We start from the raw sequence: 18,174 nt of genomic DNA on the forward strand, positions 1-18,174 counted from the left end.
TGTTACATGTCTCATTTCTGGACCATACAGGTATTTTTGTTTTCGTTCTTTGTATATCAGTCAGTGTTGGTCTTGTTTGGGTTGTCTGATTTCATGTTATATACACATTGTTAATTCACAGATTAGGCCTAATATCTACCTACTGTATATTACACATCACAACCGATTGTGTAGCAAGTCTGTTCTCTCAGCCAATAATTACATCTTTAACTCAGTGACAAAATCTTTGATCCTTCTTGTGAAAACACTACGCATGGGCAAAAGTTGATGACAATTTTCATTTTTGGGTGAACTATCCCTTTAAATATACATATTATCTTTGTTGTTTTGTTTGATGGTTGTACATTTCTGTACTTTTGTCTTTTCAGACATGGGTAGGAAACAAGAGACGGAAGCTGGCATCTAAAGCAGATCATAATGGAGTCGCTGCTCAAGGTCTGTCCAACCACCATGTCCTGCCTGCAGCCGCTGGCGCACTCGGTACAGGATCTGTACTAACGGCAGAGATGGCGGCTGTAAGGAGTGTTCAGCATGGCCCCTCTGTGACACACCTTCTCCCTACACAGGTCTCGTGCTCCTCCTCTTCCTCTTCGCCATCATCTTCCTTGCCGCTCAGCAGTGGAAGTGGTCCCCAAGTTAACAACCATGATGTCATTTTGACGGGCATTTACTCTATGACGCAGAAGGCAAACCACTTTGATGCTTCCGCTCACAACAGGATGAAGTCATTGCCCTTACACACTGAAATCGAGCTGCCCGTTCACACAGATGGCACGGCACATCACACCACCATTGCGGCCATGCAACGCAAAGCTCCCGTATTTCCCACCAGCAGCACGCTCAAATGCAGCCAGATACCCTTCACCCCTGGAGAATCTGTAGGAATTACGGCCAGTTGGGCAAAGCAATACAGAACCTCTCAGCCTCAGATGTGGCCGCATACTTCACCACAAAAAAACACAGCTGCGCATCAGAGTCCTCCGAGAACTACTTCAGACAACAGCTCTCAGATTCATCAAGTTTTTTCTGTGGCGGCGCTAGGGCAAGTGTCAACACGGGCGCTTGCGCAAACTGGTCACGGCAGAGAGAGGAGTAAAAAGCCTGTCGATGAGTCACAGATCTTCTCGATTGCCATGGAAACAGGTGACGCTGATAACGAGTACTCAAGAGAGGAGGAGTTGGCGAATATGGGCGCACAGGTACAGATCAGTAAAGGCGGCAATATTAGTTCAGTGGACAGTGGGCAGAGCTCCAGCGCAGGTTTGTCTTCCTTGATTGACAGTGTGGGATTAACGGAGAGAAGCCAATCAGCTGCTGCGGTTAATGCATCAAACTCTGCTCCCTTTGGAGATAAAGGATGTCAAACCAACAGCTCATTACTGATTGGTACATCCTCACAGGGCAGCTTTCCATTGCGACTACAAGCACAGACATCTTCTAGAATGCCCAGTTTCAAGGTTTGCCAAAAAGCCACTCTGGTTTATTATTACACATGTAAAACTACAGTTTTTCTATTTACATGACTATGTTGTTTAAACAACATACATTTCAATAAAAATACTTTTAGGATGTAATATAATGTAGTATATGTACATTAAAAATGTTGTCCTTTTACTCATAAATAAAAGGGGGAATCTGATGAAACCTGTCAAGAACCTGTCAGCCCAAAATAAACCATTTTATTTTGCATAAAGGGATGGGGTGCTTAATTGTCTAAACAAAGAATTTTACAATGTAGAAATGCAAATGAATTTATCATTGGTTAAAAAAAAATATTAAATATCAAAATTCAATAAATAATATTTTATGCAAAGTAATTTTTCTTTTGATTTTGCTGTCATGCAAATATGACATGATCTCGACAGGTTGACTGTTGTAAAGCTCTTTAATATAATGCTTGGAGAGCAACATTCATAGTTGAATGAAAATGAATTTGACATGAGGTTTCACTGGTCACAGCTTCATGTGATTGGTCAGAGGACGTGTTTGCTGAATACCAGGGGATCACATGAGTTTTTCCTGTTTGTATTTCATTAGGTAACCAGTAATATGTCAGTGCCCTGGCTTCACAGCAACTCCCGGAAAAGAACTGTGAGTGTCCCACATATGCTGCAATGTCCACTACATCAGTGATTCCCAAACCTGTCCTCAACAGTACACATTCTGTATGTCTCCTTCATTTGACAAATCCTTGCGTCCGATTCGCCTTCCCTGTCTGCAAAAAGCAGTATATCAAATGAGTAGAATGTTTGAGTTCTCAGTATTCATGAAACAGTATTAAATGGACACTAGTTTAACAAATAAAAATTGACTACACATTTAAGGTAAAAGAATGCCAACAAAATAATTACATAAAAATAAACTGATAAATAAAATAATGTGTGCATACAGACCTTGATAATTTCTGTGTCGACACTGAGTTAATTGGCTGCGTTTAACATCATAAAATATTTAGTCAATACACTAAATTCAAAAACTTATTATAACTATTATAGCTATTAACTTTAATTGAATCAGTATGTCTAATTATACAATATTATCATAAGTGTCCTCATATACCACTCATAGATGCCCCTCTCAACTACCTTTAGCCTGTATTACCTTTAGGATATTTCTACCCTTTGGATACATGACAACCGTATGGTCATGCATGATTTTGTTAAAATTCTGCTCACAAGTAGTTCTGTATTCCTTTATTATTTTTCATGTTTCTACTGTTTAACCTCTATCCTAAATACTGCAACATTATGGTTCAATCCCTGCTTGTTTACTTTTATGACCAACTTTTGATGGCTGATCAGCACCCTTCTTCCGTTGTAAAGCACTACTGCTGTCACTTCATCATTGACAGGGCCCATTCACTCATGCCAACATATGAGTGTAAAAAAAATTAAGAAATGTTGTACACCCAAACAATGTCTAGTAGAGCTGATGACTTGAATCAGGCATGTTTAATTAGGGAGACATCCAAAATGTGTACACCCCTAACCGGTTTGGGAAGCACTGCTCTAGCACACATATTCATGAGAGCTGACATTCTGTCAGATTTTGATGATGGCTTTTAATAAATGGTTTAGTGTTTGTTAAGATGCAGGACAGGACTCAGTTTAGTGACAGAGATGTGTTCATGATGAAGAGATACTGGGACAATGGCATGACAAGTCTAGGCTCTTTGTGCCGAGAAAAGATTGCAGCCGCAGCCAACGAACTCGGTGTCGACACAGAAATTATCAAGGTCTGTATGCACACAAATAATTGTATTCATCATTTTATTTTGATGTTGACATTCTTTAACCTTAAAGTTGAAGTCAATTTGTATTTATTTGCAGAAAGAAATAGATTATATAATCTGTCAAACATACCTCGCTTTATTTCAATAATTCCATGTAACTGGATGGTTTCAGTGAATAGCACATTTCTGCAATGGCATCAGTAACGGAAAGCTTCTGTTTTTGAGTGATGCTGCATCTACATTCAGGAGAGAAAAACATAGGATTGGATTAAAATTCCAAGAGTTTAATAGTAAAGTCATAATATTTTGTAGAAAAAAATATATAGTTTTACAGGAATGTTCGAAACATGAATATTAATAATAATAATATTGCGGGCCACTTTGGCATATGTTGCCATATGGCCCTGTTTTGTGGCCGGCCCACCGGGAAAAGTCAACCTCTGAAGAAACCTCTGCTTGTGGTGGACTTTTAAAATGAGGAGGCAGAGTGTCATCTCAACATTTTGAAGTCCAGTGTAATGTTTCAGTTGACATTTTCATGGCTTTCAAGTTAAACCCATACAAATCTGATTTAACATATATGATATGAAAAAAAAAAAATAGCCCTACATAACTATATATATGATATAAAGAAGTAATGTACTTGCACATAGATGCAGCAACCGAATTACAAAATACTACATTTGGCTGTTCTCCTATATGTAATACATATTTTCTTAAATCATAGTTTATTGTCATCTCATTTTAATAGGCTATGTGCGTATTTGACCAAACAAAACATAGTTTTTTTTTTTATTACCATATATCAGATTTATGTATTTGAAGGCATATGAAATATTTATATTTTTGAATGTTTATATTAACACTATTTATTAAATCAAGTCAAATCAATGACTCAAGTTTATTCTGAACAAGTCTTCTTCTGAGCAGTCTTTTTAAACTGCTGTACCTAGGAGTCTAAAATGTAAAAATGCTACAGTAATAAAACGTTTATTGGTTAACGGGCAGTTATATTAACATATGCTGTATAGTGAGTAAAAATATATATATATATATATATATATATATATATATATATATATATATATATATATATATTGTGTCCTATTGAGTATTTCCATACATATTTTACTTTTCTTAAAAAAAAAAAGAAATCATCAAGCTTTGATTGAAATATGAATTTATTCTCAAAATGATGTCTTATTTTAGTGACAAAATAGTATTTTTTTCATCAGAATTCAAGGTTTAATTCTTCTCTAAAATAAACAAATTGGCAGACATGGATTGGTAACCGCAGAAGGAAGTACCGTTTGATGGGCATTGAAATACCTCCACCTAAAGGAGGGCCGGCCGTTTTCTCCAGTCAAATTGGAGGCAGCTCACCTCACATGCTTGAAGAGCATTACACTTCAGAAGACGGCAGGGAACACGATGTTGTGTCGCTCTGTTTGTCTGATGGTAGGAAGGATTTTCTTGCTACCACTTGCCGAAATATATCACTTTTATTTGATTGTTTGATTTGTAATGACATGGTAAAACAGGATATTTTATTGTACTTTTCTTGCTTGTTTTGAAGATGGAGGCAGTGATTTCTTTCAGAAAGACAATGATGTGAATGAAGAATCAGACAGCAGCACTCCTGCTAAAAATGTGGTAGGAGTTCATATTCATTCACTTGCACTAGAATCGCTTTGAATCAGGTTTTGTTACTAACTCATGCATGACATTTTCTACTAGAAGATTGAAATCATGGATGATGATGAAGATGATGATGACGAAGATGATGATGATGATGGTGAGGACATGTTGACCACTGAAATGGAGCAGATTCAGAACCTCTTAGAGTTCAAGGTAAGCAGAGAAGCAGCAGAACAGCCATTCAACAACATCAGCACAAACAAATATTAGGGATGTCCCGATACCACTTTTTCCACTTCTGATCCCGATATCGGAAATCTCAGTATAGGCCGATACCGATCCGATTCCAGTGTTGTTTTTTGCATAATCAGTTTGAATATCTTTACATTATTGTGTGGAACTATTTGGGTGTGCTCGTTAATATGTAAAGAAACAAACCTCTAACTACACATTATTTCAATATAAATGTATAGCTTATTAAGAAACACTTCATTATTAACTAGTATACTGGATAATGTAGCAGCAAAACTAACAGTAATTCCAGTATAAGTCATCAGTAAAAAAAATTTTTAAATTTGTATCTGGACTTTAAAGGATTCAGATGTCTTTTTTTGTTCAATTTAGTTGTAAGATATCAGCTCACTTATCATTCACAGTCACTTTTTGAAACCCATTCAACTTAAATATTATTATCATTTGTAAACAAAAGACTCCATCATTTGTAATCAAAGACTGCATAAATACCCCGCTTTCACACACACTTTGCCTGTTCTCATTGATAGTATCTCTGAGACTCCAGAATGTTCTACTATGTCGAACATAACTGTGTCTTCATTATTGCCTGCAAGTATCATAAAATCGTTGTGAGTTATCTCTTTCATCGTGTCTTTACACTGTCTGGATATTACTTACCTGCTGTTTGCAACTCTGCTCAGCTGGATTTACTCAATGTTTACATCACTGTTTCAGTCCTCTGCTCAATAAACCCTGCTACTGAGTTCATAGCTCTGCCTCTGTGAGTCTCTCCGTGACCACTTCTATTTTAAACCCTCATACGTTTTATTGACAGTTTAATTCTCTTCTTATTTAAATTCTGGTAAAAAGCACTTCCGGTGCTGTTCTAAGTCCATATTATCTACATCTGAGATGTTGTTCGTTTGTAGCACTCAAATATTGTGCATGCGTGAAGGCTAAAAATAGCTGCGCGGGTGTAAAAAGAGAAGAACCATTCACTAATGTGCTGGAGCTGCACGTGAATTTTATATGTTTACTTACACAGCGCTATCATGTGTCTTCAAGTGGCTTTGAATAAAATGCACAAGTCATATGAACTGCTTTAATGGTGTTTTAACAGTTCTTTTATGTAATGTTTTGAGCTTGACAGTAACGAACATGACTAACACACAGTATCAGATTTGGGTCGGGCTTGTCGGACCGATACCCGATCTGTCTAAAAACGTTGTATCGAAGCAGATACCGATCCAGGTATCGGATCGTGACATCCCTAACAAATATCTCATCATCAGTGTAGCTCTATGTATTTTTATTTTTTAACATTAACAGTTATATTATATTTACAGTTATCAAGTCAAAGTCTATTTCTATAGCACATTTAAAAGCAACAAGAGTTGATCCAAAGTGCTGCACATCAAAAATATATATTTTTTAAACTATATATATATATATATATATATATAAGTATGTAAATACACATATACACATCTACATAAGTTAAGGATGCTTAAGATTTCTTAAATTTGATCAAGAAAAACCATTACAACCTCAGATTTAATCAAAAAGCTAATGAATATAGATAGGTTTTTAGGCAGGATTTTAAAAAAATAAATAGAGGGAGAAGACCTAATTTAAAAAGGAAGACTAACCATTGCTTTGGAGCAGCAACAGAAAATGCTTGATCCCCTTAAGATTTTACACCTAGTGTGGGAAACAGATAAAAGGAGTTGATTGCTTGACCTAAGCAATCTCGGAGCTGAATATGGCTGAAGAATGTAAGAGATATACACCGATCAACCACAACATTAAAACCACCTGCCTAATATTGTGTGGGTCCCCCTCGTGCCGCCAAAACAGTGCCAACACACATCTCAGTATAGCATTCAGAGATTATATTCTTATCACCACAATTGTGCAGGGGTTATCTGAGTTACCGTAGACTTGGTCAGTTCCAAGCAGTCTGGCCATTCTCTGTTGACCTCTCTCATCAACAAGGCATTTCTGTCCACAGAACTGCCACTCACTGGATGTTTTTTGTTTTTAGCACCATTCGAAGTAAATTCTATAGACTGTTGTGTGTAAAAATCCCAGGAGATCAGCATTTACAGAAATACTCAAACCATCCCATCTGTCACCAACAATCATCCATGCGATTATCTTATCTGCCAATCGTGTGGCAACAGCGCTGTGCATAAAATCACACAGATACAGGTCAGGAGCTTCAGTTATTGTTCACATAAACCATCAGAATGGGGGAAAATGTGATCTCAGTGATTTGGAGCGTGGCATGATTGTTGGTGCTAGTAAACTGCGTGAGAAGTGCCCGACAAGACAGCCACATCTATGGCAAGTGCTACAGGAAGCATGGGGTGAAATGTCACCTCAATATCTGGACAAGCCGACAGCTTGAATGCTAAGGATCTGTAAAGCTGTCGTTACTACATGTGATGGATTTTTTTTATGAGAACTCTTTGAAGTAGTTTAAGAAGTTATGAATTTTTTTTTCAAATAATAGTTCTTTGTAATAGTAATTTTTCACATTATTAATGTCCTGAAAAAACATTGTGATTAGTTGAATGCCACTTTGGAATGACACAAAATCTGTACATTATTTCAAACTTTTGGCTGCCAGTATATGTACATGTCATTGCCCCTCAAGTACTCGACAAGTAATAGAGTAATTTGTTTGTGTACTCGAGTGGACAAAATGGCTAAAATGCCAATCCCTACTGGTAACCAATGAAGGGAGGCTAGTACAGGATTAATGCATTCATTTTTCTTGTTTCCTGCTAGAAACCTTGCTGCAGCATTTTGGACCATCTGTAAACACACGAGAGACGATTGAGATAAAGAGAATTACAATAGTCAAGGCGAGATATAATTAATGCATGAACTATAGTTTCTTGGTCCTTATGAGAGAGTAAAGGCTTAACTTAATAGTAATAGCAATAGTTCTCAAATAATAAAAACTACTCTTTAAATGCCACTGATTTGTTTTGTTTTTAATTTAAAGATGAAATCAAAAAGAGACACCTAGATGTTTAGCAAATGTATGTACATTGGCAGAAAAAGGACCTAGATGATTACCAAGCCCCACAGTTTAAATGGGAGAACCTAGGATAAAAACTTCAGTTTTGTTCTCATTCAACTGAATGAAGTCATTCACCATCCAACACCTAATACCCTAAGACACTTTAAGAGAATTTCAATGGAGCAGCTGCTATTGGGTCTGACTGGATTCGTCAATATAGCAATGGTATGAAATGTTATATTTCTGACAGATAGTGGCCAAGGAGAGCATAAATAGAGAAAACAAAAGGGGGCCTAATATTGTACTTTGGGAACACCACAGGAGATGGAGCAGTGTAAGAAGATAAAGTCCCTAAACTAATGCAGAGTTTACAGTACACAAGCCCTGATATTAGCCATAGTGATACACAACAATTTTAGCCCTGATATTCCACTTGCCGACAGTTAATGGAGATCGCTGACAAAAGCCCAAAATCAGAGGGAAATTGGTGCTCACTTCCATGAGCAATGATTGCCATGTGTGAATCTTCAAAGACGCAATCTGAGAGATGTGCAGATGTGTCGCAGATGCCCGAGAGATATCTAGCAGGTCAAATATCTAGACCGGTCTGTGACTCCTTGCAGTGTGAAATGTGTTTTAATGCGTCATCCGAAGCAGCTCCCTGAACCCAGTCTTATCATGCCATGCTTATTTGTATGGTGAGCACAATAATATAGTATAGTGTATGAAAATGTATATCTTTAAGTTAGGAGGCAAATCACTGAAGAGCTAGGCCTTTCATGCCAACCATACTCTTGAAGTACAGTAAGAGATTGTTATGATCTGTGGTGTCAAATGCTGCAGTAAGATCCAACAGTACCAAAACAGCACAAGATCCTGAGTCAAGTGAGAGCAAAATATCGTGGGTGACTTTCAGTATAGCAGATTCAGTGCTGTGTAATACTCTAAATCTTAGGATATGACAGGAGGATATGAAGAGGAAAGAAATGGCAGATTGTAATTTAGGTGGAAATCTTTGAAGCATTTCAAGCTGTCTGATATGTTTAAAGGGTTTGTGGAGGGGGGGTGTCTTGAAGAATGGAGACTTGGGGGCATGGAGGAGTCTGGGAGGATGATTTCTAGGAATTTCAGTTCTGGACAGGGAGGAACTGGGGTTGGTGTCAGGTTTGCTTCTAGGGCTAAGGCTCTGGATCTCTGGAGGAAAACAAGAAAAAGTCAGCAATATGGTTTTTGAGCCTGGAATGTTTTCTGCTTTTATTATGGTTAGCTGAAGAGGGATTAGGGACTAAGTTTGCTTGCAGAGGCAGCCTTGCACAAGGAATGGATCCAGAGTAGGTGAGATTAAAATGGTAGAAGTGAGAGGGATGAAGTGAAGAGGGGAATGGGTCTGGAGCAGGGTTCACCAGTGGAAGCAGCCTCACATGGGAATCTGCTGTAGTGGCCCATGGATAGGAAGGGGTAGAGGGATGGATGTTAGCAGAGAGAAAAGGTTGTGTGGAAAAACGAAGGCATCTGGAACGTATGTGAGGCAATGTCAGAGTACGTGCTTGCATGGCATTTGTGATATGAACGGGTTGAATCCTCAGGTGCGGACCGCTCGGTGTTTAATGGGAGAGCATACGATTCTCATGTGAGAATGTTTATACTGGATTTTTCCAAGCTCGCTCAAAGCTGCGTGTGGCTGGATCCCCAGGCGTGGCCCACACAGCATACAGATGGTAGGATGAACTGGATGAATCCTCAAGTGCTGCGTTTAACAGGAAGAACCTATTTTATCATGTGAAAAGTTACGCTGAAAATAAGCAAAACTCACTCTGCGGTACAAATGGGTTGATTACGGCATTTGACGTGAGGGCGCAGGTAGGCTATGTTCAAATGAAAGTGATTGGTGTGAAGATGCAGGCTTATGGTGAGCTGTTTAGGGAAGACCTAAAAGTCTTTGATTGTTTGTTGTCAGTTGCTAGGTGGGTGATGGTTTGTTTGGTATGAGTGGCATAATTTGGATTACAGAGCCATGGAGGCTGAGACGCATGGTCTGAAAATGTGCTCTGGTTGTGGCATTTGAACAGTCACGGCTCTTGGAAAGAATTTGCGCTGCTTGCAGTGTAGTGGGGGTTTGTTGCATGGCCGGAAAGACGCCATGGTTGTGGCGCTTGGACAGCGTGTTGCACCGTTTACGGTGTAATGGGAGGTTTAGTCGTAAGGCCTACAGGTGCTGCTTAGGGATATGTTGAGTTGATAGAAAACATGGTAAAATGGAAAACATAGCATCTGCAGATGCCTGAATGGAATTGTTTGCTAGATTAAAATGTCAGGAAAGTGTGAAACAAGATCAGGAAACATGCTTGCGTGTGCATAGGAACGACATTATTTAAAGTTGGTTTGTCATGAAATTAGAAGGCACCTGAAACTGAGTGTCCAGATGAATATCATGGTCTGATGTTTAAGTTAAGCATATGCTTTGGGGATTTGAAGATTTGTTTTCCAAATGTAATGCAATATAATACAAATGGCATGGGGTGACTCATCTCGTTTTGACGAGGACATATAAAATCGTGGGAGTTTGTGCCTGAGAGTTGGATTTAATAGATACTATAAGAGCACCGTTTGCGGCAGTTTGGTGAATAAAACAACTTGTTTATATTGATTACTTGTAATAATTCTATGGAAACTGAAATATTGGAGTATAAAGCAAAGTGGCAGGCTGAATCATTTGGCGTTGATTAAAACCTGTTACTTTGTGTAAAATTATAGCAGATGTTGAATGCTTTTAAAATCATGCAGCAATTAAGATGCATGGTCAAGCTTGTAAATAAAAGTTTGTAATCCAATGGTTCGGACAAAAGTAGAGACAACTGTCTGTAAAATAAGTGATAGATTGATTTTACCTGCGTGAGGCCTTTGTCCTGGCGGGAGGAGGGAAAGTCACGTTATAGTGTAGAGATGAGTGGACGTTTGTAGCAGCGCTTGCTTTGTGCTATCAGGGCTGCGCGGTGAAGCAAGCTTGAATGCTGAGTGGAGGTGAGGCGATTATGAATTAGATGGGACATGGTGCATGATCTGCCTCTTGCCGAGTTGAATTTGGCCAGAGGCTGTGTAAAATTGCAGTGTACAGTGTAATGGTCAGAGTGAGTGCTGCGTGGCAGCAAGCTCACATAAAAATGTCTGTGTTGGTTTGAAAAGAAGTTGTAATTAACAGTATCAGTTGATTGAAAGGAATTCACTGTTGCATAATTGCCCGTGTTATGAATGGGATAAATCACGCTCCAGATGGCATTTTGTAACGATCGAGATATTAATTTTAGAAGCAGACAAACAGAATTGCTGAATGGATCATGCCCTAAACGGGCTGCGTGGTGAGTTAATTTGGCTGACAGGAATCAGCTTTGTGGGAGAACCAGATTGAAACGTTGGGAGCATTGGAATAATGATTGAATTAAATAATTTTGTGTTTCCCTCACATTCAAATGGAGCTGGGATAGAATTAGAGTAGCATGAGCCGGAGCCGCATTCATTCACGATGGAGTCAGCTCACACGATGGACCGATCCAGGTGGAAAGGTTATATGAGAGAACATATGAGCAGTCATAGAGAGCTGTTTCACATGTACAGTGCATCCGGAAAGTATTCACAGCGCTTTCCTTTTTCCACATTTTGTTGTTACAGCCTTATTCCAAAATGGATTAAATTAATTATTTTCCTCAAAATTCTACAAACAATACCCCATAATGACAACGTGAAAGAAGTTTGTTTGAAAAAAAAAAAAACACATGTACATAAGTATTCACAGCCTTTGCTCAATACTTTGTTGAAGCACCTTTGGCACTAATTACAGCCTCAAGTCTTTTTGAGTATGACGCTACAAGCTTGGCACACCTATTTTTGGGCAGTTTCTCCCATTCTTCTTTGCAGGACCTCTCAAGCTCCATCAGGTTGGATGGGGAGCTTTGGTGCACAGCCATTTTCAGATCTCTCCAGAGATGTTCACTCGAGTTCAAGTCTGGGCTCTGGCTGGGCCACTCAAGGACATTCACAGAGTTGTCCCGTAGCCACTCCTTTGTTATCTTGGCAGTGTGATTAGGGTCGTTGTCCTGTTGGAAGATGAACCTTCACCCCAGTCTGGGGTCCAGAGCGCTCTGGAGCAGGTTTTCATCAAGGATGTCTCTGTACATTGCTGCATTCATCTATCCCTCGATCCTGACTAGTCTCGCAGTTATTGCCGCTGAAAAACATCCCCACAGCATGATGCTGCCACGACCATTCTTCACTGTAGGGATGTATTGGCCAGGTGATGAGCGGTGCCTGGTTTCCTCCAGACATGACGCTTGCCATTCAGCTCAAAGAGTTCAATCTTTGTTTCATCAGACCACAGAATTTTGTTTCTCATGGTCTGAGAGTCCTTCAGGTGCCTTTTGGCAAACTCCAGGCAGGCTGTCATGTGCCTTTTACTGAGGAGTGGCTTCCGTCTGACCACTCTACCATACAGGCCTGATTGGTGGAGTGCTGCAGAGATGGTTGTTCTTCTGGTAGGTTCTCCTCTCTCCACAGAGGAATGCTGGAGCTCTGACAGAGTGACCATTGGGTTCTTGGTCACCTCCCTGACTAAGGCCCTTCTCCCCCAATCGCGCAGTTTGGCCGGGCAGCCAGCTCTAGGAAGAGTCCTGGTGGTTCCAAACTACTTCCATTTACAGATGATGGAGGCCACTGTGCTCATTGGGACCTTCAATGCTGCAGACATTTTCCTGTACCCTTCCCCAGATCTGTGTCTTGATACAATCCTGTCTAGAAGGTCTACAGACAATTCCTTGGACTTGATGGCTTGGTTTGTGCTCTGATATGCACTTTTATCTGTGGGAACTTATATAGACAGGTGTGTGCCTTTCCAAATCATGTCCAATCAACTGAATTTACCAAAGGTGAACTCCAATCAAGTTGAAGAAACACCTCAAGGATGATCAGTGGAAACAGGATGCACCTGAGCTCAATTTTGAGTGTCATGCCAAAGGCTGTGAATACTAATGTACATGTGTGTAACGTAGTTCATGGGAAAGGAGGAGGCAAGAACCAGCTTGACAATATAAATAATAGTTTAATATAAAACTGAAACAAAAGGCAAACACACACATATGACGGACATGTCCGTAAACAATCTCTCTCTCCCGCACGATTCTCTGCAGTCGACCTTTATCCCTCTCGGAGGCTTGATTAGCCTAATACGGGACCGGGTGTGTAGGATCACGACCCGGCCCCGCCCTGCCACAATGGGATTTTTTTAAATAAATACATTTGCAAAAATTTCAAACAAACTTCTTTCACTTTGTCATTATGGGGTATTGTTTGTAGAATTTTGAGGAAAATAATGCATTTTTGAATAAGGCTGTAACATAACAAAATATGGAAAAAGTGAAGCGCTGTGAATACTTTCCGGATGCACTGTATATAGAGCTGAAGCAGCCGGTTTGCGGAAGCAGCTTCAAGCAGCCGGCCGCTCTGGGTGGGAGATTTAGATTTTGAACATATGAGCAGTCTAATGTATACAGTGCTGATGCAACTTCATGCTATAAACCGCTTCGGTGAATGGAGCATAGAAAGAAAGAGTAAAAATGTAACACTTAAGTGGTAGCAGTCAGTACTGTGAAAACAAATGAACTGCTGTGGCAGCTTCTGTTGAATGACAAGATTGTTTGGATGGAAGAGCTGTTCTAGTGAAGGCAACACCATGTAGAGGTAAGCGGCTCTTTATATATGCTTACTCTAGCAATGTGATTGGTCGGATTAAACGATCTTGCTCCTTGAACCTTGTTTTTAAAACTCAATTATTTTAAAAATTCATTTAAAATAAAAGATTTATTGGACAGAGACCTGGCATTTACCTAGGCAATCCTAGCCTAAAGGCAATCTGTAGCTGAAACAGCAGTGAAGTCAGAAAGGGTGTTTTTCAACGAGCAAAGATTATCAAAATTGGCTCTTCCAGTCACTTGATCTAGTAGATGGTCGCGAGAGATCGACCACAGCACTGCTATGGAGCCGCAATCAGAAGAGGCAGTAGACATGTCCTTGTAGTGTTTGCAGTAAGAACCACGATGCACATATCGAGGAGGGCAAGCTAAATTCCAGCAGACAAACGAACTGAAGAATTCATCCTGTTAAGGTCCATAGACGAGTAATACACTGGACAGTGCATGTTGATAGATGAGACAACTGAGTAGCAGAAAGTTTCCTGCCATAGATGGCACAGGTTTAAAAGGAAGCACAAAATGTCAATGTGCATTAAACAGCCCATCCTTAGAGTCTCATTTGTACTGGGTGGCGAAAGCTCGTGTTCAGCCAGTAATGGTGTGCATAGGGTTAGAACCTAAAAGTCTTTGATTATAGTTTGGAAATAGTCCAACAGAGAAGCATACACAATCCAACAGAAAGGCTTAGAAGGTTGTCCTTGATAAAACAGTCAATAAAAGCATTAAATTCAGATAGAAAGTTTAAAACTGCAGAGAGTAGCGTCAAAATATGCCAGCGTTCACTCAACCGGAACAGCCAAATTGTTATTTGAAAACTGTAGACACTTTAAACATTTTACCGGGTAGTGTGACAAATAACATGGGCATGGTTCTTATGAAATGTATATAGTGTAGAGAGTATATTTTAGGTGCTGTATCTAGTCACCATTTGTGTTGTGTAATCGTTTAGTTAGTATAGATTGTAAATTCTACACTACACTTAAGGACAATTGCAGACGTCATCAGCAGGCGTAAAGTGTTGTAGAATAACACTGTCCCACTTAAGTCTTTAATACAAAAACATATTACACACTGAGCCAAAAATTATTACAGTATTTTACATTTGCTTGAAATAACAAAATAAATCATAAATATTAAGTGATTGTAATTCTTATTCCTTCAGATGCCATTGCTACCTTAAAATCTAGGCTCCAACTACCTTTAAAATATTGGATAGTATTTTTATATTATATTAAAAATGATATACATTATATCAAATGTATACAATATAATAATAATAGAATAAATGTACATAGTTTTAAATGTATATTATATTTATTGACGTAAAAAAAGACTTCTGGCAAATTCAAGTACACCTTTATTGTGCAAATAAAGTGCTTAAGAAAGCACAAATACTTTTTATATTTTTCTTGTGTAAGTTCATCATCCATTGTCATTATTGTTGTGACTGAAGGAAAATGAATTGGGTTTCTTTGCATCAGTGTCACTCTCAGATCCAGTTTCAGATGAACAGCGCACATTTGTGTGTTCGCAAGAGACTGCATGTGCCAAATGTCCCACGGGTCAGATTGGACTCCTCTACTGCAATTAGTTTTTGTGTTTTGAAAAAAGAAACACCAGCAAAATGCGATTTATAAGCCAAGATGGACTAATACAAGTAAATTTTTACCCTTCAAAGTACTAATAAAGTGTTTAAAAGGATAGTTCAGGTGTGAGGGGGAGTAAATGATGAGAGATTTTTGGGTGAACTATCCCTTAAAGAATACCTCTCAGCCTCTGCACAAGAACAGGATGACACTCTTTATTAATGTGCTACTAAGAAACACAAATGCTAATTTATTGGCAGTCACATATGAACTGATATAGCAGTGTGCTTCAATAAACTTCAGCGAGTTTTTTGTGCTGTTGTCTGGATTTCTCCACAAGAGTCTCACCGCACAGGAAGGTGTGTGTGTGTCTTAACAATAAACGCAACATTGTTACCATAATTTTTATCCACCGTTATCCGGGACTTACATTAAATGTAATTTAACCAAGATCTTTTCATATGAATGCTGCTTTCTCTCAATTTCAATGTTTCTGTTATCACATGTTAAATCAAGGTTTTCTGTTTTTTCGGTGGCAGACATTTCAGTGCATCCCTATTGTGCAGATGTGATCATTCAATTTAGGGTGATATGACATATCCCCATATTTCTGCAAGTTTGTCCTAAATGGGTGTACAGAAATGCTAAGACAAAATAGTTTTTGTTATCCTGAGAAAGGGACATGTAGAAGTAGAAAAACCAGAGGTTAAATAAAGTTATAATAATAACAAAATAAAATGCAATCAAATGTACAACATACCATCTAGAATTAACCAGCTATATAAAGGTGGTAACTGTTTATTGTCTTATATCAGAGGCAATCCTATTAGACTAGTATAGGGTTATTCTCACAACACCTGCCAGTAAAATGTCCAGGTCATATTTAATCCCAAATCAAAAAGGAAATTGTATTTTGCATAAATACAATGAGGTCTATAGGACCTTTAAAGGAATAGCTGATGTTAAGTCTCTCCTTTGCTCAACATTATGTCATCTCAAACTCAAAACTTTCTTTTCTTCTATATTCTTTAACATCACATTCAGAACACAGATTGTGTTTCTTCTAATCTGGTTTCTCCCAATTAGTGATTGGGAGAATGATTTATGATAATGTCATAAATATCCAAAATAAACTTTGGAACAGGTTTATATTTGCTCACGATTAAAAGAGCATTCTTTGAAAGGCAACGCAGTCAACAGGGCATTATCCGATCCGGATAAAAAGAAAGTATACTCAGCCTTTGTTGTTCATAATTGTGTCAATCTCTAAAATGTTTTATACATTTTGATTGTGGGTTGAAATTGTGTTAAGTATTGTTGAATTATTCTCTCAGAATGAAGAAGTGCAGTTCCTGGAGAACGAGCTGCAGAACCAAAAGCAAAGGTTCTCAAAACTGAAGAGTTTCACTAAAAGCCTGCTGATAGCTGTGAAGAACAACGATCGATACAGACAGCAGGTGGGGAAATACAAATTCATGAAACCAGCAGACAAACGCAGAGATAAAAACAATGTTAATGGTTGTGTTTGTGCATGGCAGGAGCTGTTAGCCAGTCTACCTCAGAAAGGGCATGAGGACTGGGGTCTGGAGAACCACATGGAGACCACGTCCATCCAGAAAGAGTCCTCTGTATCAGAGCGAGATGCAGACATAGAGCCGATGAGACTGTAACCTCCTCTCTTGTTACACACCCTACACAGTGCCTGTGGAAACGTACCAATAACGCTAAAGGACTTGCAAGCAATTTTCTCCAGTGTATCAGACTGCCTCGGCTGGGTCCATTCCTGTCAAATAAATGCCACTGAATCAACACAAGTTCTGTTTATTATTTTTGATATTTAACAGCATGAAACGTTTATTTTCTATGCCTTAAAGCAATGGTTCTCAACCTTTTTTTGATGAACGCCCCCCTACTTCATTCCCTTACCCCAGCCATAAATTATTTCAACAGCTTTTTTTGTGGGCATAAATTTTGCTCCCCTTTCTTTCTGGCCAGCAAATTTCTCAATGACTCTTATTAAAGTCAGTCATCTCAGTAACAAGTCTCTTTTCCATGGAGAGCAATGCCAGTGCATTCAGCCTCTCCTGGGTCTGAATGCACTGGCATTGCAGGTGCTTTTCTCAGGTGTTTCTGAGAAAAGTTTGTATTCTTTTCAAGGTTGAGAAGCACCTCTCAGGTTCAGCCGTGGTCATGGGTGTGGTAATGAGAACTTTTAGGAGAGTCACAGTTTCGGAAAAGACTTCTTCGAGATTATTCTCCATAAACTTTTATTTGATTTGATTTGAAACAGCTGGAATAGGTCCACAGCACCACAGCAGGCTTTGAATTCTTCCTTGCTGTAGATGAGACTGAGCTCTGTCTTCAGCTTGCTTCCACTGAGCATCGGGTACGCTTTCATTGTGCTGCTCAATGCATCTTCAGGAAAGGTATCCTTGTACTCATCAAACCTGTCCCCCTGCAACAAGGTGGCACAGACAAGGTGGTCTGTGAAGGAGAAACGCTCCCTAGTGTGTCCCAGGATGGTGTCACAGACATATAGAGTTAATTAAATATATACAGTGAGGAAAATAAGTATTTGAACACCCTGCTATTTTGCAAGTTCTCCCACTTGGAAATCATGGAGAGGTCTGAAATTGTCATCGTAGGTGCATGTCCACTGTGAGAGACATAATCTAAAAAAAAAAATCCAGAAATCACAATATATGATTTTTTTAA

General features: G+C 39.0%; 1 protein-coding gene across 4 annotated transcripts in view; it reads left to right on the forward strand.

Moving 5' to 3' along the window:
* The window catches only part of hdx (highly divergent homeobox), a 36,400-nt gene extending 19,136 nt beyond the window's left edge, over positions 1 to 17,264 (forward strand). For 3 of the 4 annotated variants that reach the window (XM_052154346.1, XM_052154345.1, XM_052154348.1), the window contains 8 exons: positions 369 to 1,457; positions 2,038 to 2,091; positions 3,089 to 3,235; positions 4,510 to 4,690; positions 4,809 to 4,885; positions 4,970 to 5,083; positions 16,794 to 16,916; positions 16,998 to 17,264. In XM_052154346.1, coding sequence (XP_052010306.1) covers positions 369 to 1,457; positions 2,038 to 2,091; positions 3,089 to 3,235; positions 4,510 to 4,690; positions 4,809 to 4,885; positions 4,970 to 5,083; positions 16,794 to 16,916; positions 16,998 to 17,129 — 1,917 coding nt within the window. In that variant the 3' untranslated portion in view covers positions 17,130 to 17,264. The remainder of the gene's footprint in view (positions 1 to 368; positions 1,458 to 2,037; positions 2,092 to 3,088; positions 3,236 to 4,509; positions 4,691 to 4,808; positions 4,886 to 4,969; positions 5,084 to 16,793; positions 16,917 to 16,997) is intronic. The other variant, XM_052154347.1, reaches the window with a different exon arrangement.
* The last annotated feature ends 910 nt before the right edge of the window (positions 17,265 to 18,174 follow it).

Source organism: Xyrauchen texanus, chromosome 23 (assembly GCF_025860055.1).
Source record: "Xyrauchen texanus isolate HMW12.3.18 chromosome 23, RBS_HiC_50CHRs, whole genome shotgun sequence".
NCBI lineage: Eukaryota > Metazoa > Chordata > Actinopteri > Cypriniformes > Catostomidae > Xyrauchen > Xyrauchen texanus.